Raw genomic sequence first — 23,740 nt, forward strand, 5'->3', positions numbered from 1 at the left:
GGGCCCCACACTTCGGGACCCAGGTGGGGCCCCAGTGGGACAGCCCACAAGTGTGGGCTGACTGTGGGCAGGCCCACAGTAAGTAGAGTGGACCCCATTGGGGCCAGTTGTGGGCCCACGACAAACCCTTATAGGGGCCCATGTGGGGCCATTGTGGGCAGCCCACTGTGGGCCCAGAGACCGGCGTGAAATGCGGGGCACGTGTGGGCCCCACACTTCGGGACCCAGGTGGGGCCCCAGTGGGACAGCCCAAAAGTGTGGGCTGACTATGGGCAGGCCCACGGTAAGTAGAGTGGGCCCCCATTGGGGCCAGTTGTGGGCCCACAGTGGGCTGCCTGCAATGGCCCCAAATGGGCCCCTATAAGGCTTTGCTGTGGGCCCACAACTGGCTCCAATCGGGGCCCACTCTACTTACCGTGGGCCAGCCCAAAGTGTGGGCTGACTTTGGGCTGACCCACACAAATTATAGCAGGCTGGATGTGGGCACACTGTGGGTGCAGTTGCAAAGTTTGAGCACACAGAGTAGGTACACCCATATTACTATATGCAGTACAATTGCACTTGTTAGCAGCAATAAATCGAGGGTCATGTTTTTTTCCCCAAATAATTTATTTATATTTAATAATAATTATAATTAATGATAATACATTTTAAAACAGCAATAACCACAGAAAACAGGGGATTGGAAATTAAAAATCAATCCCCTCAGGGGCAACAGTAGGTATTTCTGCAGTTCTGGCCCTTCCTTGCCGTTCCCATCTCTGTCCCAGGGATTACGGAGCCATGTCTTCATAGAGGCTTCCACATCACATGCAGTGGCTTGACTGCTTTTTGTCACAGCATCTAAGTGAGAAAGGATCAATTGAAATACAAATGTTAAAAACAAAATAAGGGTTGTACTGTTGAGCCATTTCAACCTAAGAAAGTTTTCAACCTGCACTTTGAATGAGGAAACGTCTTCTGATTGTTCCAGGTGCTATTTATAAATGCTCAACTAAGAGAATGACTGAATAGGTCAATGAGAGAGCTGCGGTTTATAATAACATTTAGTTGTAAGTCATTTTGGTTGGTTAATGATGAACTAAGCTTTTACACAACATTCATAAATGATTAGCAATTGATATACTAACATTTTATGTATGTTTTGTTAATTCTGTTACAAGTCATTTACAAGTGATTAGTAAATGATTAACTTATTTTTTATGAAACATGATTATGCGTTTCATAAATGTTTATAAGTGATGTTAATTATTGTATGTTTTGTAGATTCAGTTATAAATAATTTACAATTGTTTAGTTAATGATTAACTAATCATTTAGAAAACATTAACATGCGTTTAATAAATGTTTAATAAAGGTTTTTATTTTCTCCCTACTTATTAAAATTTAAATTTAAAATTACAAACAACCACCAGCCTGAAAAACATGTTGTATGAAGACTGTTTAAAATACCCCTCCTAATCCTTACAGAATTTGCAAGACAGAACTGATAACACCTGGGCTTATCGATACTGCGGTGTTCCTTAAAAAAAGCTTGTAATTATTTTTTTGTACTCGTAATGATTTGTCATTACAAGTGCACAGCTATGTGAGTGGTGTTATTAAGAGTGACCACGGTTAATAGATATGAAAGATATTAATAAAAATGATGTTAATTCAGCCAGCGCACATACCTCTATTTGCTTCCTGTTTTCGGGCGAAGCCCACAGTAGTCGATTGTCGAGTTCACGCGCGCGATCATAAGTGAATATCATCTCAAACCTCTGTGTGTTCAACATCTGATTTGGATGAACTATCCATTTGAGCTGATATTCTCAGAACACCACACAGTGGTAGGTTTGAGACGATATAAATGAACTCGCGTGTGAGATCGACAATCGACTACTGTGGGCATCGACAGAAAACAGGAAGCAAATAGAGGTATGTGCGCTGGCTGAATTAACATCATTTTTATTAATATCTTTCATATCTACTGCAGTCAGATTGACCGTGGTCACTCTTAATAACACCACTCACATGGCTGTACACTCGTAATGACAAATCAAGGATGTTAAGAGGCTAAAAGCAGGTTTAGACCATGCCCCATTGAAGTCAGCAGGGTGCGAATTTTAAAAAGATGATAACACAGTGTAGGCAACACCGATTTTTGTCTGTACTGACAGCACTCCAAATGTACAAAAAAAAATTAGCTCAATGTTAAAATTGACCGGAGTTGTCCTTTAATTTGGCCCCAGGGCCCGTTTAATGTTTAATACCGGGTTTTGGTTACTAACCCAACGTATGGGTGAGTTCATATGGATGAAGGCCTGTTGTGTTCGGTCTCTTGGTTTGTGGTAGTGGCAGCTATTGTGAAACTCACCTTTGTCATGTACTGGGTGTGGATGGCATCAAGATCTGGTCCTGAAGAATCACAGGGTCAAATGATATCTCATCTGGTAACAAGAGCATAGTAACTTTAGAAACTCTAATGATATCTTTACCCCCTGATATTGCATTGTGGATTTAAATTCAAACATTTAAAGGCTAAGAATATGAGCCATGAGTAAACTGGCCAGATATCTGTGAAAAATAACTTGCGTGCCTAAAGTTGTTGACCCCCTGAATTCAGCATTTAAAAGTTAAAAGAACTTTAGTATTTATCATTAAACAAAAATACATGAAAATAAATAAATACCTTAGCGCTGGACAGTATGGTGTCTCATTGGCCAACATAATTAAAAACACACCTAGAGAATACCAATGACCATGATATCCTGTTATCATAATAGTTAAATTAATTATTATAACGTATGACCATTATAACATTATATTATTTTGCCAGCTATTATTTAGCCTACAGGCTTCTCAAGGACAATATCACTGAAAAAAAAACTGGGGTTAATGAGTGTGAGACTTCATTAAAAAGCATAAATCCTACAGTCCCCAAACTTTTGAACAGTATGATTGAAGTTTTGCTTACTAGTCGAGTTCATAGCCGTGGAGGTTGTCTTGGGACAGGGCTGTAGCAGGACATCATGATGATTTTCTAGACTAGAAAATAACATGCAATGTGTCACAGAGCCAACAATGTTACATAGGATTTGCAATAGAAAGGGTTTATTACAAGGAATCAAGCTAGAGATGCAATGCAGAAAAGAGAAAAAGAATATATATAAAATCTTAACGTAATATATTGTGCAAGAAATGCATATGAAATTATTATCATGAAACAATAATTCCTCCTTTGTTGTGGAGGTTTTTTTCTGTCCCTTCTGAAATCACTTTTATTATCAATCTTTGTAAGTGACGTCACTGATCAACAGTACGTTACAGTGTGAATTCTTTCAGGCTAGCTAGCAATTAGCTAATTTCCAATAACCCATTGACAAATTACCAACAAAACAAAACTATCAAAAACTGTTATCAACACAAAGATGTGGTTAAAACCCCAAACTTATGTAAAACAAGAGCTAACGTTAACTTAACTTAACGTTTAACGTTACCTATTCTGAAAACAGTTGAGATGCTAACGGACTTTTTCGAAGACTCAAAACCTTTTCTACAAAGTAAAATATTCAACAGAAGCGTATCAATTATACGTAAGAAAGGTGTCAGGAACGTTTGTATGCATTATTTGTGTGATTTTGTTAACTAAACTTACCTGAAAGCAGTGGAAAAACAGAGAGACGCTATTTTTTGCTGTTTGTCAGTTGAAGAGGTTTCCTCGTTTCCATGGTTCCCATCTGCTCGCGTGCGCTCCTGTCTTTGAATCGGACAACTTTGAATGCGACTGGCACGCGCACGCGCACGCGCGTTGAAATCATATCAATTCAAAAGGCACGCAGCATTTAAACATCTAGAATTATAACATGTAACAATTTAAAATATCATTCATTTTATATCATGAATTTAAAAATCATTATGTAGTTATATGACCAATGTAATATTATTTTTTTCATTAGAATATGAAAGCACTAAAATGCTTTATATAAATGAAAGTTGGTAATGAAATTACGTCCAGTGACGTCGCAGTTTCGTTTGTGTCTGATTGGGCTCAGTCGTTACATCAGTGATGTAGGCCTATTTATTAGTATCAATAATATATGTTATATATCAATAGTATAAATAATATAATATTATGATAAATATCCATCACTGATGAATACCAAAACATATATGTAAACCATTGTATTGTTTTTATTGTGACAAATAAGTTAATTTTATTTAATAAATGTGGTAACACTTTCTGTGCAGTCCATACTTATAATGAATTATAGCACCATTTCTACTTATTTATGAGCAATATTACAATTCTATAAATATATTTATAAAGACTCATTAAGACCTACCGCATTACAATATATAGTTACATCTATATTTTTTTATAATTTTTTATAAGTCAAAAATTTGTTTTTAAATGCACATGCTCATAATCCATTATATGCAGTTTTAGTTAATTATGGACTGACATTTCACAGGATCGTTAAATAGTTTGATTAAGCTTCTAATATTAAACCTTCTAATGTTAAAACTTTTGACTGTTAAACAACTTAACTTTGCATGGGCTAACTGCCTGGGGCCCCATGTGGGTTTTCTGTGGGCAAACCCACAGTGGGTTGCCCACAGTAAACCCTCATGGGGGCCCCATAGTGAAAAACAGCTATGGGCCCCGTATGGGCTAACCCACTGGGGGCCTGTGTGGGTTTTCTGTGGGCAAACCCACAGTGGGTTGCCCACAGAAAACCCTCATGGGGGCGCAAATGGACAAATCTGCTATGGGCCCCGCATGGGCTAACCCACTGGGGGCCCTTGTGGGTTTTCTGTGGGCAAACCCACAGTGGGTTGCCCACAGTAAACCCTCATGGGGGCCCAAATGGACAAATCTGCTATGGGCCCCGCATGGGCTAACCCACTGGGGGCCCTTGTGGGTTTTCTGTGGGCAAACCCACAGTGGGTTGCCCACAGTAAACCCTCATGGGGGCCCAAATGGACAAATCTGCTATGGGCCCCGCATGGGCTAACCCACTGGGGGCCCTTGTGGGTTTTCTGTGGGCAAACCCACAGTGGGTTGCCCACAGTAAACCCTCATGGGGGCCCAAATGGACAAATCTGCTATGGGCCCCGCATGGGCTAACCCACTGGGGGCCCTTGTGGGTTTTCTGTGGGCAAACCCACAGTGGGTTGCCCACAGTAAACCCTCATGGGGGCCCAAATGGGCAAAACTGCTATGGGCCCCACATGGGCTAACCCACTGGGGGCCCTTGAGGGGTTTCTGTGGGAAAGCCCACTGTGGGCTTGCCCTCAGCAAGCCCACATGGGGCCCCAAAGGGTTTGCCCTTGCCCACACTGTCCCACAGAAAACCCACACTTACCCACAGTGGGCCCGCACTGGCATGTTTGCTGGGTAAGTTAAGAACACTTGTAATACACAAACAACACCTAGTGGTTACTCCAGGAAATGAAATGAAATTAAATGTCCTGAAATAAATCATTTTATTTAATGGCTTTCTCAAAGCAAACACATTCAATGTTAAAGGCAGCAGGCATAGCTTATGTAAACAGATATATGGATAAAAGCATTATTTCTTACATTTTGTAAAAATGCTGTAACTAATTAAACATAAGTAAACAAATAACATTAGCCCATAACTGCAATAAATAGTTTATTCTGACCAGAAAAATAGACAAGAAATACATGTGTACTGTACACACATTCTTACTGATTGACGTATTTAACCAATTTTATTCACTGAGTTACATTCAACCGTCATTTCATCAAAAATGACCATACACTGAAAATAGAGGACATTTTGTAGACTCAAAATATTTGAGTTTCCAAAGAACACAGACCTCACTGACAAAATATACATTCATATTGAATGAATAAGCCCAATGAAAAAGCAAACATGAGACGCTATTTCTTCACAAAGCTGATATTTAGATGGAAACGTCTTAATGAGTCTTATAAGCTGGACTTGATGAAGCACACACAGCCACTAAAGCGTGACTGTGACTGTGACCACCACACTGAGAAAGTACATAAAGTCCTTTCTTCAGTTTCTTTCTGCTATAGCACTTCATTCCAGTCAGTGTGGTCTTTATAAGATTTTACTTCAGCCTTCAAACACTTATGAAATGTTCCATGTTGATGAAGGTGGAAAGCAGCAAGTTCCTGCAATGACAGGCTGATCATCAACCCATCAGAGACATTCAGAGTTTAGACTGTGCTTGGATGCTCTTATCAGCAGAGCTTGGGAAATCTGGCTGTAAACCTTCAAATGTCTATTATATTAAAGTTGAGTCAAACCGATCATAAAAGAGTCAACTAAAACACTCAGTAGGTAAGAGGTTGAAACGTGTTGGTAGGAGGTGAAATGTGACAATGTTTTGGTTGTTTTACTCAAGATAGACGAAATCAGGACATGGAATGGAAGGTAGATATTGTTGGATACAGGTTGAGGGTAGAAAGTAGGACTGCGCGATTAATGGAAATAAAACCAAAATCGCAATATGGCTTAGTGCAATTTTCATATTTCAAAGTCAGCAATTGAATTAAATAAATCTATGCGCTGCATGTTTCAGAGTGAATCGCCACACTGTGTCCTTTTACACACACACAGCTCATGATCTGGTGTTTTCAGTGTCTTTCAGTAAAGGCTGCTCCACACAAACTCATCTATGCGTTTTCTCTGTATCTGCTTAATTATGCATTGCGTAAAAACTTGCGTAAAAGCATCTTCCCAAAGTTGTAACGAGAAGCTGGCTGTTGTCAACAAAAGATAAACTTTAAGGGCTGTGTAGTTTTACAAGTAGTTGATGGTTTAATTTGTGAAAATGAAGAAATTGAGACAGCCATTCATTTTAGTAATGTAATATTACTGTTATAATGTAAAATAAAAATATTATTATTAAATGTTTTCTTAAATTATTTTTATTTTACAGTGAAATATTACAATAGTAATATTTATATTTTGCTTAGTATTTTTCTTTTAATAATACTAATAATCTTAATAAAAAATTATAATAATATTTATAATTTTATAGTAATGCTGTATTTTATAATCATACTGTATAAATCACAAAATCAAAGTCAATTTTTTTTCCCTCAAATTGTTCAGCCTGGAGCTTAAAAAAAAAACCTGCAGCCCTGTAGGAAAACCACTGAGGCATTTTATGGACTTTCATCCAGTGAGGAATACAATTATCCCACATTACAAGCAGGTGGTGCTGTTCTCATTATTTCAGGGTGGATTAATGCAGTCGGTTCGAAACTGAGGCAGATAAAGTGGAATGCTATGAGATACATTATTGGAATCAACGGCTGTGGATTTTTTGCCTTCTAGAAGAGGCCTGACGTCCACCCTCATAACTATCTCATTCCTATCCTGTGCTTCCTCGATATCCTCTTCTCCTTCCTGCTTCTCCTCCTCATTCATCTTGAGGTAGTAGAGGTCTTTGGCTACACCAGTGCTTTCCGATGATTCATAATCTTGTTCCGATGTTTCCGAGAACTCTTCCACGGAGTTGTAGGAGCTGGAATGGCGAGGATTGGTGCTGTCCGAGCACATGTCCCAGAGACCTCCAGGGAAGGAGCCAGAAATGTCTGAGTTGTTGGCAGAGAAGTTGCCTTCGTCGCTGGAGCTGCACAGACTCTCCTGCTGCTTTCGAAGGAGAGCAGGCTTATCGGAGAGGAGAACGGTCGAGTATGTCACTGAGGACTGGCCTGATGTTTCTGGGGTAACAGCGGCAGTGGATGCCTCCAGTGATAAAGGTTCAGAGGAGTCTGTAGTTTCCTGTTTTCCAGAGTTATAAATGAGTACTTCATTTTCTTTTTCATGTTCAAGAATGAGAGGAGGAGATTTCTCAATTTCCACCTCACAGATGGTCTCAGAGACCAGCAGCAGCGGACAGGCAGTGAGACCTTCTGAGTGAGGGAACAAGTTCTCCATGGTGTCAATCTGCAAGGAGCAAGAAACAGAAGTGTTGTGGAAATGTGATAACTTGTGTATTTTGAATAGGGATGTAAGGATTCATTCGCAACCGGTTGAAAATCGATAAAAATGTGTGACGATTCAAGTCGGTTGAAATGTTAAACGAATCGCGATACACGTTTTAAACAGCAGGGCAGGGGCGTTTACTGAATAGCCTACTGTGAAGTTGTGAACCTCGCTTTACAGGCACAATAGCAGCGAGCACACTGGCGCGAACGTAGCGAGTGTTTTCACTTCATTCCTAAGGAACTTGAGCTTGTGTGAGTACTCATAATAATGAATTGAAAACGCTTGGTTTGCTCCGCTCACGCCGCGTCAGTGTGTGCCATAGACTGTGTGCAAGCGCTGTCAAACACATGGCGGCGACGGCAAGCGTAGATGTTGACTCACTAATACTAATACTAATACTAGACTAATACTAATCACCACCATGAGAAGCACATCACCTCCGTTTTCACGTAAAAGTCATTAATATGACAAGTGTGAGAGCTACGGAGATCACAATGTGCGTCAGTGTTTCCATGGCAACCATGTGTCGTATTTATTTTACATCTCTCTCTAAATGTGTACATGGATTTATTTATTTTTTAAATAATTTGTTGATGGTTATGGCATATTTTGCTAAATGTGTTCTGTTTTTTTTTACTCTTTTTAGTTAAAAATTAAAATCTTTCCATTATTACAATGTAAAAGGCCTGTGTGGTATGTGGTACTAATTTTACAGTCTTTTACTTCGTGTGCGAAGGTACCAGTGTCCAGCCTCTTGACCAATTGAGTTGAAACAACCTTGAAGGGAATTTTTTGTTTTTTCAATGTAGTTTTATTATTTGACAAATATATTTCAAAATGAAAAAGAAATGTGCAGCATTTTGTTAGAGAACTTTTTCATTTATAATTTGTCTTAAATCTCATTTGTTTTAAAAATCGTGAGAAAATCGTATCGTGAAACCGGGATAGTGAATCGTATCGCATCGTGAGTTGAGTGAATCGTTACATCCCTAATTTTGAATGTGTTAAAATTAGCTTTAACTGCAGCGTAATAATTTAAACAAAGACACCAGGGATGTAATTTTTTTAGAATTTATACGGATCTAAAGTGCAAATTTTATTTTGTCGCCATTCTTGGTCGAGTAACACTACTCGTGTAACTGTATTTAAATAGGGAAAACATGGAGGTGTTTGCTCGCTTCTCTGCTTGGATTCTGAATGAACTGGGCTAAGCTAAGTATTATCAAAATGTGTCGCGCGCCAGAGCGATTAAGTGCACGCACTGAGACGAGAGAGGTCAACTCGTCTTAGTTAATGGGAATAACATAGTTTAATATGAAAAAACAGTGGAGTCTCCTTTTAATAGAAATTTCAACCTGGTCCAAATGGTCTAATCTTCTGTCACTGGATGCTAATTTATGTGACAGTTGGTGGCCCACTGACCTGCCTGAAGTCCATTCCTTTGGCCCAGGAGCAGTTGTTGGGATTTGGAACATCCTTCCACATGAGTTTTCTCATCCTGCAAGATGATGGATTATAGGATTATTATATTACCAAATTTTTGATCAAACAAATGTAGCCTTCTTCTGAAAACATTTAAAAATGTTATAGGCCGAAAATGTTTTTAAACTGTAAATGAATGTGTGTATACAGTATATGCAGAAAATATACTCTAATCTAGAAAATAAGTATTTCTGCCACTCGGGGTTAAACAGGGTTAATAGGCATGCCCCTTTTTGTGGTAGGTAGTCATATGACTACACATGGTCACGATAGTCTCCTTTGGGAAACAAGTCTAAACAGATGAGCAGCAATATGATTGTTGTATCAGTGACTTTGGTATCTGTGAAATATTTACCCTCAAGCAAACTACACCATTGCTAAGAATGAGCACAATAGCAATTTATGTACATTACATTCCTTGTTCACTCTGTAAACCCAGTTATGTATTGTAAATCTGACATTCAATACAACCAAACAAAATCCCACACAAGTCAGCTTACAATGCCTCGTTTTAATTCAAACTTGTCTTAATCAATATACACTGTAGCTTCCAACAAACACATTAAATCTTTTGAATGTGTTCTGCTAGAATACAGGTAACCTAGGTATATAAACTGTGTTTGTAATCTTTATAAAAGTATTTATAACCTGATTTGACTTATTTGAAAGATTTATATAACCTTTAAGCTTTTTAATATTTAATATATTAAAAAGTTATATAAACAAGTTATAAAAGTTAATATAAGTTAATATATTTTGATTTAATGATTACATTTTTTTAAATTAATTAATTGGCACATCATGTAATTAATTAGATAAAAAACATAATGCAAATAAATAGTTTAATTATGCAAATTAATCAAAAATCAAATTTGGCTGAGAAATGACCTCTAAAAGGTAATTTAAAATCATTGTTGTGTTAAATTAGAAAAACATCAAATTTTAGAAATAAAATGTTCTTTTCAGTATTTTTTTATATATTTTTTCCTACAATGGAAGTCAATGGGGTCCATCAACTCTGGTTACCGACATTCTTCAAAATATTCTTTTGTGTTCCACAGAAGAAAGAAACTCATACAGTTACTCAATCGAGGGTGAGTAAATGATGACAGAATTTTAATTTTTAAGTGAACTATTTCTAGTAAAGTAAATGTCTCTCTTCATAAATGGGTCATTGAGTCATTGGTTCACCAGATTGATTTAGCTCAAAAACACAGATTCATTCAGAAAGGAAACACGCTGTGTTTCTCGGAGACGCACAACAGTTCTGCTCTGGCTTTACAGGTAATACAACCCCAAATCAGAAAAGGTTGGGACATTTTGTAAAATGCAATACAATCAAAAATCTGTGATTTGTTCATTCTATTTAACCTTTTATTATCTGACAAAGGTACAAAAAAACCTTTTCCAATGTTTTCACTGACCAACATAATTGTATATTGTAAATATAAACAAATTTTGATTTTGATGGCTGCAACACACCCCAAAAGAGTTGGGGGACAGACACAAAATAAAAGTGAAAAGATTATCCAAATTAGATTATACAACTATTTTGAAACAGTCCACAATGAGCAGGTGAATTGGTAATAGTTGATGGTATCATGTTTGGGTGTAAAAGTGCTTCTAAGTCTTTTTAAGCAAAGATGAGTCATTTCTCAAAGCAAGATTTCAAAGCATGTATGCCAAGGTACCACTGACATGGAGGCATATATTTGGATTTTACAGAGACATAAACTGCCATCAAGATGACATCTTTCCTGGGAAGCAAGACAATGACAGGCCTCATTCTGCACGAGTTACAACTGAGTGTTTTCTAGACACTCTGCACCAGAAGGGATGTGCCTGCCTGTTTACTGCAGACCAGATATGTCTCTTATGGAAAATGTCTGACCCATCATGAAAAGGAGAATCAGGCAATGATGACCACAGACTGTTGAGCGGCTGTCTTGTATCACACAAAATTGGGCAAACACTTCACTAGCAAAACTCCAACAATTAGTATCCTCAACTCCCAAATGATTAAACAGTTTAATTAAAAGGAAAGGTGATGTGACACAGTGGTAAACATGTCTCATGTTGCAGTCATCAAAATCAAAATTTGTTCATATTTACAAAATACAATTATGTTGGTCAGTGAAAACATTGGACAACGTTTCTTGGTACTTCTATCAGTTTAAAAAAAAGGTTAAAAAGAATGAACAAATAACAGATTCTTGATTTAATCGCATTTTACAAAATGTCCCAACTTTTTCTGATTTGGGGTTTCATTGAGAAAAAACAGACAATATTGTGACTAAAACATTACTGTAACTTCTTATTTATTGGACATTTGTATAAAATCAATATCACATTTGCCCTCGTTTGGCACAAAAACAACACTTGTAATATTGTACTTGTTACTCATGTGACATTGGTTAACTATATCATATTATATAAATATACTGTAAGACAAAAACTCATACAGGGGTATTTTTGCCGTGATATCTTGAATTTTAGGAGCATTCTAACTGAATTATATAGGCTAAATAAGGCAGTGAGTTTTTGCCCTCCCTCTTATTTTTATCACCAATCAACTGTATGAAAGATGACCTACATAGTTCTGGGGTGGGGCGTGTGCGTTTAACATGTTAAATAATTTTATTTACGTTATTTTTCTATAACTAATTAAATTAATTAAATTAATTATATGAATTATTTTAATCGTTTCACAAACTCAGTATATCAGATATATTTGTCAGACCCCTGCAGTATCTCACTTGATACTCTAGGGGTCGCAGACAAAACCTATGGTAGTATACAGTATAGTTAGTAGGTCTTACTGGTTTTGTGACATCATGAGTGTGACAAACAGCACCACTGACAGGAACGCAATGATCAATAGCAGTATGTACGCTGCAGGGTTGCCCCTAGTCGCTGGAAGACAAAACGAAAAACAACTTACAATCAAATCAATGTGATTTTCATATAGATGAACATTGTTGTTTGTTTTTTCAGACAGCTATTTGTATAACGTGAACACAGTTGTCAGTCAATAAATTAATATTTTAGATAATACTATAATCTTTGTCAACCAGGGACCACTTACCAAACACCAAATGTGTGTAAAAGAAAATAGCTTCAGTTGTTTAATTGATCAAATGATGACGTCAATGCATTGTTTGTCACTGCTATAAAAACTCACCTGTGTATCGAACCGGCTCCCCCTCACCATCCACAAACACTGGATACAATGTGAACTTCTCTGAGCCATAAAAACGACCTGTACAAAAACAAATTATTCTGTCAAAGATAATTTATACTGCTAAGAATAAACTCTTTTTTTATTTGTGTGTGTCATGTTTTAATATGAAAATCTGTAGAAATAAAAAGAATGGTATGTTATAATACAGAGTTTACTCTTACATGAATACCAGATTCGAGGACTTTCAAGCACTTTTTACAGCACCTTTTATTTTATATCAAGCACAATAAAGACAATAAAGGTGGATTTGTTACTACCAATCTGAGCAGTATCAAAAACTGACTGCACCTGTGTCTATCATTACTGCAGTAATGTTAAGGCATATATTGACAATTAAAATCAAATTTAAAGGTCATATGACCTTTTTAAAAAATCAATGACGAGACAGAGAGAGAGCGAGTTTGACCGAGAGATGACGTTTGCAGCTTTCTAATTCCTGCTTTTAACATTTATCTCACACTGGTTTGTTTTCCTTTTTTTATGAATCATTATTGAAAACATTTCAACTTATTGCTTCTGTTAAACACAAAAGATATTTTAAAGAATGTTGGTAACCGGACAGTTGATGGTAGACATTCAATTACATTGTATTTTGGAATTCAATGTCAATGGTGACTGTCAACTGTTTGATTACCAACATTCTTCAAAATATCTTCTTTTGTGTTCAACAGAAGAAAGAAAAACATTAATGTTTGTAACAACTTGAGGGTGAGTAAATTTTCATTTTTTGATGAACTATCCCTAGCTCCACGCTTCTCACTGGTTCATCATGCAGGGCTGCCTCCATGTTTGTCCCTCTAAAGTAGCCTATTATTGTAACATGCATGCATTTCCACAGGGAAATAAACATGCATGCATTTCCCCAGGGAAATAAAATAGAAATGCATGCCAGGGTTCCCCAGGGTTCAGTGCTTGGACCGCTCCTCTTCTCCATTTACACCACATCACTGGGACTCATCATACAGGCACATGGTTTCTCTGACCATTCCTATGCTGATGACACCCAGATCTACCTCTCATTTCAACCAGATGATCCCACAGTAGCTGCACGAATCTCAATCTGTCTGGCTGACATCACGGCATGGATGAAGGAACATCACCTGCAGTTCAACCTGGCTAAGACTGAGCTTCTCGTCCTCCCTGCCTATCCGTCTCTACAGCACGACTTCACTGTCCAGCTAGATTCTTCCTCAATCACCCCAAAAAGGTTGGTCAGAAATCTTGGAGTGATCTTCGATGACCAGCTTACCTTCTCAGACCACATTACAAAGACAGATCGATCATGCATTTTTGCAATGCACAACATCAGGAAGATCAAGAGGCAATCAAACAGATCTCATTCCCCATTGACTACCATAGTAGGAAAAAATACATACTATGGTAGTCAATTGGGAATGAGATCTGTTTGATTAAAACATTCTTCCAAATATCTTCCTTTGTGTACAGCAGAACAAAAAAACACATAGAGGATTGGAACAACATGAGGGTGAGTAAATACTGACAGAATTTTCATTTTTGGGTGAACTAACCCTTTAAATCCTTACTTGCCTGGTTTATGCTACTCTGAGTGATGTTTGAACACTGTATTTTGAGCACTTCTTGTGTTGTTATATTGCCTCTTCACGATGACTTGTTTGATTTAGTCCTCAGATGTAAGTCGCTTTGGATAAAAGCGTCTGCTAAATGACTAAATGTAAATGTATACATATACGTTCTTGTGTTCGAGAACGCGCAAGAGCACGAGTGCTCTTGTAAAAATTGGTTCCAATCTGAAACATCACCGATAGAGGCCACTAAAAAATACATATAGCACCTTTAATACAAGCACTTTCAAGGACCTATGTTTGTTTTCATATAATTTCCAGTACTCGACATTCATGTGTCTAAAATTTGTACTTTCAAGAAGCATGGGAACCCTGAAAATGTCAACAAAAATAACATACGGCAAAGAGAGAGATCCCTCGATGCGGACTGAACTCTGACCCACTGTAGCCTCTCAGTTAGAGATCCGTCCTGTTTAGGGTCTTTGTTCAGGTCTAACCATTCAATGACAAATGACTGAGGCACCGGCTGATCAGGTAACAGGCTCCAGGAGAGATGCACACAGCTCGCATTTGCAACTGCGCTGAACGAACGTACACATCGTCCTAAAAAAGGAAAGAAGGACTTTATTCATTCAAATAATAGGGAACATTTTTGTATTTCTATGTGCGGGAACATAATAATAACAAGCAGGAACAAAATATCAGAGAATCCTATTATCTCTCATTTTATCCACTCACCTAAAGGATTATTAGGAACACCATACTAATACTGTGTTTGACCCCCTTTCGCTTTCAGAATTCTACGTGGCATTGATTCAACAAGGTGCTGAAAGAATTCTTTAGAAATGTCCCATATTGATAGGATAGCATCTTGCAGTTGATGGACAGGAATATGGCATGAAGCTCCCGTTCCACCACATCCCAAAGATGCTCTATTAGGTTGAGATCTGGTGACTGTGGGGGCCATTTTAGTACAGTGAACTCACTGTCATGTTCAAGAAACCAATTTGAAATGATTCGAGCTTTGTGACATGGTGCATTATCCTGCTGGAAGTAGCCATCAGTGGATGGGTACATGGTGGCCATAAAGGGATGGACATGGTCAGAAACAATGCTCAGGTAGGGCGTAGCATTTAAACGATGCCCAATTGGCACTAAGGAGCCTGAAGTGTGCCAAGAACCCCCCCCCCCCCCCCCCCCACCCCACCCCACAGAAATTGAACAGTCCTAATATTCCTTTAGGTGAATGCACAGTATATGTAATAACTAATCCAAATATTCTTCCCCAATAACAATTTTTTACAACAAAACAACATTAAGCTTCTATCAAAACAGTTACTTCGAAAATTTAGGGCCGGATGAATTAAAACACAATCTTTAGGCACATACATAGACACATGTTTAGTTTGAAAGCAAAAAAACTCCTTACGCATCAAACATTGGAAATGCATTAGACTGAATATGAAAGAATTTTGTGTGGAAGGGTGTGAAGCATGTCAGCTCACGTTTGGGTTGATGTAACAGCGTCATGTTTCTATTCCGTGTAGAGATGCCCAAAGCGTTGCGAGACATTACAGTGACTGTGTTCACTTCCTTCCTCCACTGGAACGAGTGAAACTGAGCCAAGGTTGTTTCTTTAGACCACACGGCTCCACCTGAGGCCTGGTGTTCAATCACGAGATCCTCCACACAACTATATGGATCTCCTGCAAGGACAGGCTGCTAAAATTGACAAAAAACAAAACAAAAACATTCAGGCTCAAAAACAGCAGACTTTTTTTTTATGTCACAATCATTTGGCTTCTAAAGAAAGTTAATCACGTAAATCTTTACCAACCTTAAAGATCAGTGTGACATTTGTGACATTCCTAACAGGATCCTCTTGTAGAACACGCCAGAAGTCTGGTCCCATTTCTGGTGCTGAAATGACAAGGTTATACAGTTATTATGATTATTTCCAGGACACTATATCTAATGTTCAAAAAGGTATATTATAGTTGAAATAGAGTGTGTTCTTTTCAATAGACCATGTCTAATTTTTGGTCTTTTGCTCTTTTTATTACTGAGAAAAGAAAGAGGTGATGGGGAAACTATGGATGAATTAAAGGGAAATGGTATAAGTTGGGATCAAAGGATGTTTTTTTTGCCCATCAAAGATGCATTCATTTGACCAAAAATACACTAAAAACAGGAATATGGTAAATATACAACAATTTAATATAATAACATTATACTACATTTCATATATATCAAATATAATACATCACATATGTAATATAAATAAATAATAAAAATATAATAGTATAATTAATTCCTGTGATAACAAAGCTGAATTTTTCAAACATTACTCCAGTCTTCAATGCCAAGTGTTACTTCAGAAAATCATTCAAATATTAATGTTGAAAATAGTTGTGCTGCTAAAAATTTGTATGGAAATCGGGATACATATTTTTATAATTCAACGAACAGTATTTTAAATAGAAATCTGTAACCTGAAGAAAAAAAAACTATAAAAACATTTTTTTTTTAAATCATACTGATTCCAAACTTTTTGACTGTAGAGTACATATGCATAACTTAAAAATCTAATTTCAAATAATTTTTTTGATTATAAACCAGTGGGAAAAAATGGAAATGAGAAATGGTCACAAAAAAAAAACTGTTGGTTCCTTCATGTAGTTGGATTGTTCTTGAATGTTACACATTATAAAATAAATATTAATATAAGCATAACAAAATAAAATTAACCTTCAAAAAAGTATTAAACAAATTTACAAAATTAGCATTAAAAAAGTAAGCTTTTTTCATTCAGTAAGCAAGTTATTTCTTGGACTTTTTGCCTTTACAGTATTTGGAAGGGACAAGCCCAGAAAGACAGGAAATAATTGAATAGGAGAGAACAATGAGCCACGTATGTAGGATAAAAATTTGTTTAAATGTTTCATTTAGATTCCAATACAATAGTATTTTATATTGAGCATACAGTAAATGATGAGATCAGGAAATCTCTGCAAACGCTAGGGGTTCCCAGCAGGATATTCCTGACTGTCCTGATCTCTGTGTCACCATTTGTCTTGGAGTTCTTGTCTCAGTACGAGAAGTCCTGCTCCTTCCTGTTCTGAGCCACATGCTTTGTTTCCACCTCTATGTAACCCCTCCCCCTTGAAAGGTTTATCACCTACAATGTATAGTGCCTTAGGCAGACTTGGCTAAGATTTTTGGACGAAGCAGACTACAGCCATGCAACAGCAATAAAGAATCCTGCTTAAAAAGATACAACCGAGTCTCTTGGTCTTCGCTTCTGAGTTTTCTACAGTTTAGAAGAAAAAACTTCACAACAGCTCTCACTATACTAAATGTCGGAGCACTGTCATCAAGGCTATGACTGCTACATTTTTTGTTATTTTACTAGAAAGCTTATCATATGAAATATTTCTCTATTATCGGTCACTGGCATACCTTCTGACTACAAACCTCCAGTTAAGTATTCATGTATCTAAAAAAGAAGGTGTGGCAAATTCCTAAAACTTCCCCATACTTACTGTACCAGACAAGAATGATTGCAATTATACCCTAAAAGGCTGACGACATTCTGCTACCAATAGTTTCTCCTGAAAAAAAAGCATTTTAGAAAGGTTCTGTGAAGAGCTGACAAAAGGTGTTGTAAGAACATTGATCTTCACCTCAGCAGTTGCAGTTTAGGTGGTTAATGTGTGGTGCAATTTCCATTTTTATTCAGGGTTTCTGACAACTAAATAAAACAATAAAATACAATTCTAAATTGTCATCAGCCCTCTGAATACATCCTTGTAAACATCACTTATACAACATCACAAATTACAAAAGTACTCATGACTCATGTACATACAAATGGCTATTATAAAGCAGGTGTGTTCAGAATAAGTTAAGAATCACATGGGCTACCAAGGCCAAAATGAAAGAATGATTTCTTCTGATTTATCTTTTTAATTGTTTTCTTTTTAAATCTTGGAGCTAGCAGACTTCAGCTGCACATTCTTTTCACCAGTTCCAGTTTGGTCTTCTTTTATGATGTTGTCGTTTTTTTTTTTTTGTTATACTGTAGTGGCCAAAAGCGATGTCCGAGGGCATATTTGTTTTTAATGACCCTACAAGTTCGATTAAACCATGGAAATACAAGGAAAATGTTTCATATTTTTAAAATATATTAAATATGAGGGAAGAACAAAAAAATAAATTATTATTTATCTAAAAAATATTTGGCAAAAAAGGCAAACTACAACTAAAGGTATTATTTTACTATGCAAAAAAAGAAAAAATGCATCTCACAGAAAAAAAGCACACATTGACTACAACAGACAAAAGACAAAGGATGTCTGCATGGTTATAGAATGATGTTTTGATAAATGGTTTGGAAATGAGCAGAGAAATGGTGAGCAATTAATACCGGTTGCTATGTTGAGATTAGGAGAAAATTAAGGCTTTTGTGCAGTGTTGTAGTCGAGACCACCTCACTCGAGTCCGAGTCGACACCGAGACCAGAGAGAGTCGAGTCCGAGTCAAGACCGAGTCCATAGAGAGTCGAGTCTGAGTCCGAGACCGAGACCAGTGAGGGTTGATTACCTAATTTACTTTTATTTACTTAGAGAAATCCTTTTTTTTTTTTTTTTACTGAATTTACTTAGAGTTTAAAAAATATGATCAGTTTAGGGTAAAAAGGCCACATAGTAGGTGGTGTTAAAAGTAATTTTATTACAATTTGTCATGCGCAGTTGAAAATCTAGAAAATCACCAATCACTGGGCGTGTCAATCAATTTAAAGAAATATTTTATTAACATACATTAATAATCATGAAAAATATTTTTAATTGAACTCGAGTGGACTCAGGAATAATTCAGAGTCCTAAAAAAAAAATGTCCGAGTACGAGTCAATTCCGAGTCCAAATGGACACGAGTCCATGACAAGACCAAGACCATTAAAATATGGTCCCGAGACGAGTCCGAGTCTCGAGTGCTACAACACTGCTTCTGTGTAACATAAATAATAGTAGCAGAACTATATAGATAACTTTACCTTTCCTGTTGTAAACAATCGAAGTGTGACTCCTGCTCCAGTCACTCCAGTATCCAGAGCCATTCAGTCTTTTACAGCGAACTTCTACTTTAAACTGAACACAGGACTCTTCAAGCGGAATCTCTGACTGTGGTTCCAATAGAGAACTGATGACCTGTAAATACCACAGTAAATTGAAGACATTATCCCTGAGTACAGAATATCATAATCTTCCTTTTGAAATCTAAAAAGGCTAATTTGAAAATAATGTTCTAAAAATTTAGTGGGTATCAGAAGAGGAACGTTTAACTTTGATTTATTAATTTAGCTCATCATTTCAAAACGAAACATCTCAATTACAGATAAACAGATCAGACCACAGTACTTCATTGCCTTCCCCCTGTGATGATGAAGCACTATGCATGAATCATTTGCTAAAATATATTTTCTTCAGCTGTCTGGTTTCATTGTCCACCTGAGACTCCAACTTCCAAAAACATCTTCCTACCTCCCATTGCACATTTGCCATCCCACGCAAATGCACCCAGCGCAGCTCATACTGCATGTCGTATGCAGGTAAATGGGGAGGTTTCCACTTTACGCTCAAGGTTTTGTTTGGCAAAGTGATCGCTTCAAAGACCGAGGGAGGAGATGGTTTCACTTTGAAAAACACAGAGGGAAATTGTTATTCATCTCAGTTTGAAGCGCGAATAGAGTGGCAAGAATAGGATGCCTTTAATGAATTAAAAGTGACAGCAAAGCACAAAAGCATTAAAGGAGTGGTTCACTTTTAAAAAAACTCTTGCTGATAATTTACTCACCCCCATGTCATTCAAGAGGTCCATGTCTTTCTTTCTTCAGTCGAAAAGAAATTAAGGTTTTTGATGAAAACATTCCAGGATTTTTCTCCATATAATCTACTTTATTGGGCACCAAACGGTTCAAGGTCCAAAAGACAGTTTCAGTGCAAAATGCAAACTGTTGGAAGGGCTTTAAACAAGCGAAACGATCGCTCATTTATTCCACTGAAACTGTCTTTTGGACCTTAAACCGTTTAGTTACCAGTTAAGTGCATTATATGGAGAAAATCCTGGAATGTTTTCATCAAAACCTTAATTTCTTTTCGACTGAAGAAAGAATCACATCTTGGATGACATGGGGTGAATAAATTATCAGCAAAAGTTTTTTTTTTTTTTTAAAGTGAACTACTCCTTTAAGCAGCACAACCATTTTCAACTGTGTAAGAAGTAATGTTACAGAATCACCAAATCAGCATATTAAAATGATTTCTGACTTGAATAAAGATGCTTACAATTTAGCTTTGCCATAACATGAATAAATTTCACTGTAAAAATGTTTAAAACAGAAAACAGGTATTTTAAACTGCAATAATAATTTAGAAAATTACTGTTCTACTGTATTTTTGTTCAAATAATTTCAGCCTGGTTATTCCACTCACACCTCATGGTGTCCACCATTGAGTTCTTGCTCTCATAAGAGACTTACCGACTCCAAACACTGTTACAGTGATTTCAAAATACATTTATATTTAATTAAAACTAATAATGAATCATTCCAGTTTCATTTGTCAGACAGCAATTCTGTAATTGAAAGCCAACAGAATACTTATAACTTTGGAGATTGGATCAGAATGCAGCTGGAAATCTTTGGAACTCACCATAGTCAATGGGTAAAACATAGACAGGAAGTGATCTCACTTTGCCACGCCCTCCTTCCACTTCCAACCAGATTTTGTAGCAAAAGAACAAGCTAAGGTCACTTAAAGTGCATTCTCTGTGGTCCCCTGCTCCAGATGGGCACTCCTTTACCAAAGACATGTTTTCTTCAGTTTCTTCACTGCCCTGCGTTTTTGCTATGGTTTCACATATTGAGGTATATTGTCTATAACAAAAAATGTAAGGTCTTTAGCATCTGTGAAGCAAACAATCTGACGGGAATAGAAAACGGATGAGCTAATAAATGTGTTCATACCTGTAAAGAAGTCTGACCTGTGCCCAAACACTTTTATTCCACTCACACCTCATGGTGTCCACCATTGAGTTCTTGCTCTCGCAGGTAATATCCGCATTAAACCTCCCTGAAGAAAAAAAACCAATTTTAATTGATCTAGCTTTTCAAACAAGCAAAATTGGATTAACTGTCTGGTTAAAGATGTCCTCCATAATTCATAGCCCACCTTCTGTGTATATTTTGGAATAGGCGATGCTGCATTTGAACCTCTCTCCCCACGGTTGGCAGCACATCAGAACATCAAACCCGGGTTCATCTAACCTTATAGTTACTGCGCTAACCTGATCGTTGATCACCCTGTACTGGCTTTCTGGAATCTTCTGTTGCCCATTTAGCATCCACACAGCTTTACTCGCATTCCAGCTGCGGTTGTGGAAGACGGCATGAACCGTTACCTCTGAACCGGGCGTCGTGAAGACTTCAGCAGGGTTGTAACTGACTATGAGGAATAGAAAATGTGTGAAAAAAGCAGAGAGTGAGTGTTTTGAGCATTACACATACAAATAAATAAACAAACTTAAGAAAAAATGTGGCATATAAGTAAAAAAAAAAACATGTCTGGTTTAATTTTCACTCTTATGGTACATTATAAATGCAGGCCTCATCTGGTGTTATGATGCATTGTGCTCTAAAGGTAATTATTAAAATGAATTGTAACTGTTGTACAACTGTCATATTATACGGTTGTTTGTATGGCATTATGCATGTATTATAATACATCAAGAATTCCCTCATAACGCATTATAAATACAGGCTTCATTGAAGTGTTACTAAAAGTTTATTTTGATTTTAAGATGGAAAAATAACCTGGACATGTTCCTGACAGGTGTTACGACATTCAGCCTTGTATTGATTCTTATTTTCCCCCCTTCCTATCTTGGTCCCTTGCAAAAATGAGAAAGCTGTTTTATTGTAATGCTAGTCAACAACCTGAAGCTTAGTTGCCATGGTAACTTGCACAGCATGGATTTTGCAAATATAAAACTGACATATCAGAGAAAAAAAAACATATCCAAGGAAGAAAACAGAGACAGAATCCAGTCTTTCATGACTGTATCATGAGGTTAAATCAAGCTGAAACGGTTGAAACATTATCTAATATGCAGACAGCTCTGAGTGCAGCATTAGTTGGCAGTAGTACCTATGACTGGATACTGCATTAAATTGTTATAACTAATCTAATATTATTTATGGGCACTGATGTGGTGTGGGTATTTTAAAAGCAAGATAAGACAGAAAAAAACACCCAACTGATTAGTGTCAGAATGTGGCTACTATTCTACCAGGGGGGAGTGTATATATGAAGAGTTCAGATGCAAAAGCCTCTAAGTGCCATTTGAAATTTTCTTCTAAAATGATAATTTTTATCAAGATTGTATATTTAAGTTCAGTAATTTCACTTAAATGGCAATGAAGATTACCTATTAATTTCCATTTAAGTGAAATTACTGAACTTAAATATACAAGTTTGATAAAATTGATCATTTTAGAAGAAAATTTCAAATGGCATTTAGAGGCTTTTGCATCTGAACTCTTCATATCTTAACAGTTAATCTCTAAGTTGCTTCATTCAGGTTACAAAAAAAAAGCTTATTTCACAATACTGAGTCATTCTACGGTATGGTGTGCTTGTTTGTATAGGTGTGTGTGCACACGATTAAGCCATATTCTGACCTTTTACAAAAACTCACAGGAGTTGAGATGCATTTTATGTTCCTTAAAACTCTTACGCAACCAGTTGCCGACAAGTGAATGAATAAAAGTCTATTGTAACTATTTTAAACTGGGGACATACACACATTCAACCTTGTTAACACCATTTTGACATTAAATTTGGTTTATATATCCAGTTCAGTCATGAAATTCTAGAGGTGCAAGCTGATAGATCCTTTAAATGTGATCTACAATCACATCATACCTCATGACACAATTTGATTGGCCTCTGCTTATCCTGCTGCAGCCAATGACATTGCTTGCTTAACATTTAAATAGTCAGGTTCAGTGTTTGCTGTAGGCTAGTCCTATAACAGTTCCACTGAAACCTTCCACCTCCCACACCTCTACCTGCCTAGATCTGTGGTTTTGTATGTCTATTCATGCAGCAGCTTATCTTCCATGCTCACAGCAGTGTGTCTATTAGCAAATACATTAACATTGCCATGTTCGATTACCACTGCGAGAGTTTTCATGATTAAAATATGTACATTTCAATAGTGCACAAACCCTAGTGTACATCTGCTTTAAGTATGCAAATGACCTATACCTTGGCAAATGCAATGCCTGACATCATTTTGCCAAGAAAACGGCATGCTAATGCTTTTATAAAACATTGAACATTGTTCACCATGGTAATTAATTCTGAAAATTGACAGTGAATTAGATGCATCTTTTAGGGAACAAATCAAAGAGATAATGTGTGTGCATAGCAAC

At 36.9% G+C, this 23,740-nt stretch overlaps 1 protein-coding gene and 1 long non-coding RNA gene across 4 annotated transcripts in view; both read right to left on the minus strand.

Annotated features, from left to right (window-relative positions):
- Positions 1-536: 536 nt before the first annotated feature.
- LOC120486136 (uncharacterized) lies at positions 537-4,321 on the minus strand. Its single transcript, XR_016169615.1, has 4 exons — positions 3,641-4,321; positions 2,960-3,030; positions 2,360-2,432; positions 537-843 (listed from the first exon to the last, which is right to left on the minus strand). It is a non-coding gene; the product is annotated as an uncharacterized LOC120486136 (long non-coding RNA).
- A 1,307-nt stretch (positions 4,322-5,628) lies between these two features.
- Positions 5,629-23,740, minus strand: part of lepr (leptin receptor) — a 37,532-nt gene continuing 19,420 nt past the window's right edge. For 2 of the 3 annotated variants that reach the window (XM_039691382.2, XM_089134201.1), the window contains 12 exons: positions 21,477-21,749; positions 21,272-21,377; positions 20,958-21,181; positions 19,788-19,939; positions 19,301-19,454; positions 16,084-16,166; positions 15,752-15,968; positions 14,646-14,849; positions 12,643-12,720; positions 12,281-12,374; positions 9,402-9,477; positions 5,629-7,937 (listed from right to left, as the gene is read on the minus strand). In XM_039691382.2, coding sequence (XP_039547316.2) covers positions 7,221-7,937; positions 9,402-9,477; positions 12,281-12,374; positions 12,643-12,720; positions 14,646-14,849; positions 15,752-15,968; positions 16,084-16,166; positions 19,301-19,454; positions 19,788-19,939; positions 20,958-21,181; positions 21,272-21,377; positions 21,477-21,749 — 2,378 coding nt within the window. In that variant the 3' untranslated portion in view covers positions 5,629-7,220. The remainder of the gene's footprint in view (positions 7,938-9,401; positions 9,478-12,280; positions 12,375-12,642; positions 12,721-14,645; positions 14,850-15,751; positions 15,969-16,083; positions 16,167-19,300; positions 19,455-19,787; positions 19,940-20,957; positions 21,182-21,271; positions 21,378-21,476; positions 21,750-23,740) is intronic. The other variant, XM_039691383.2, reaches the window with a different exon arrangement.

The sequence above is a fragment of the Pimephales promelas genome, chromosome 8, assembly GCF_988280905.1.
Source record: "Pimephales promelas chromosome 8, fPimPro1.hap1.1, whole genome shotgun sequence".
NCBI lineage: Eukaryota > Metazoa > Chordata > Actinopteri > Cypriniformes > Leuciscidae > Pimephales > Pimephales promelas.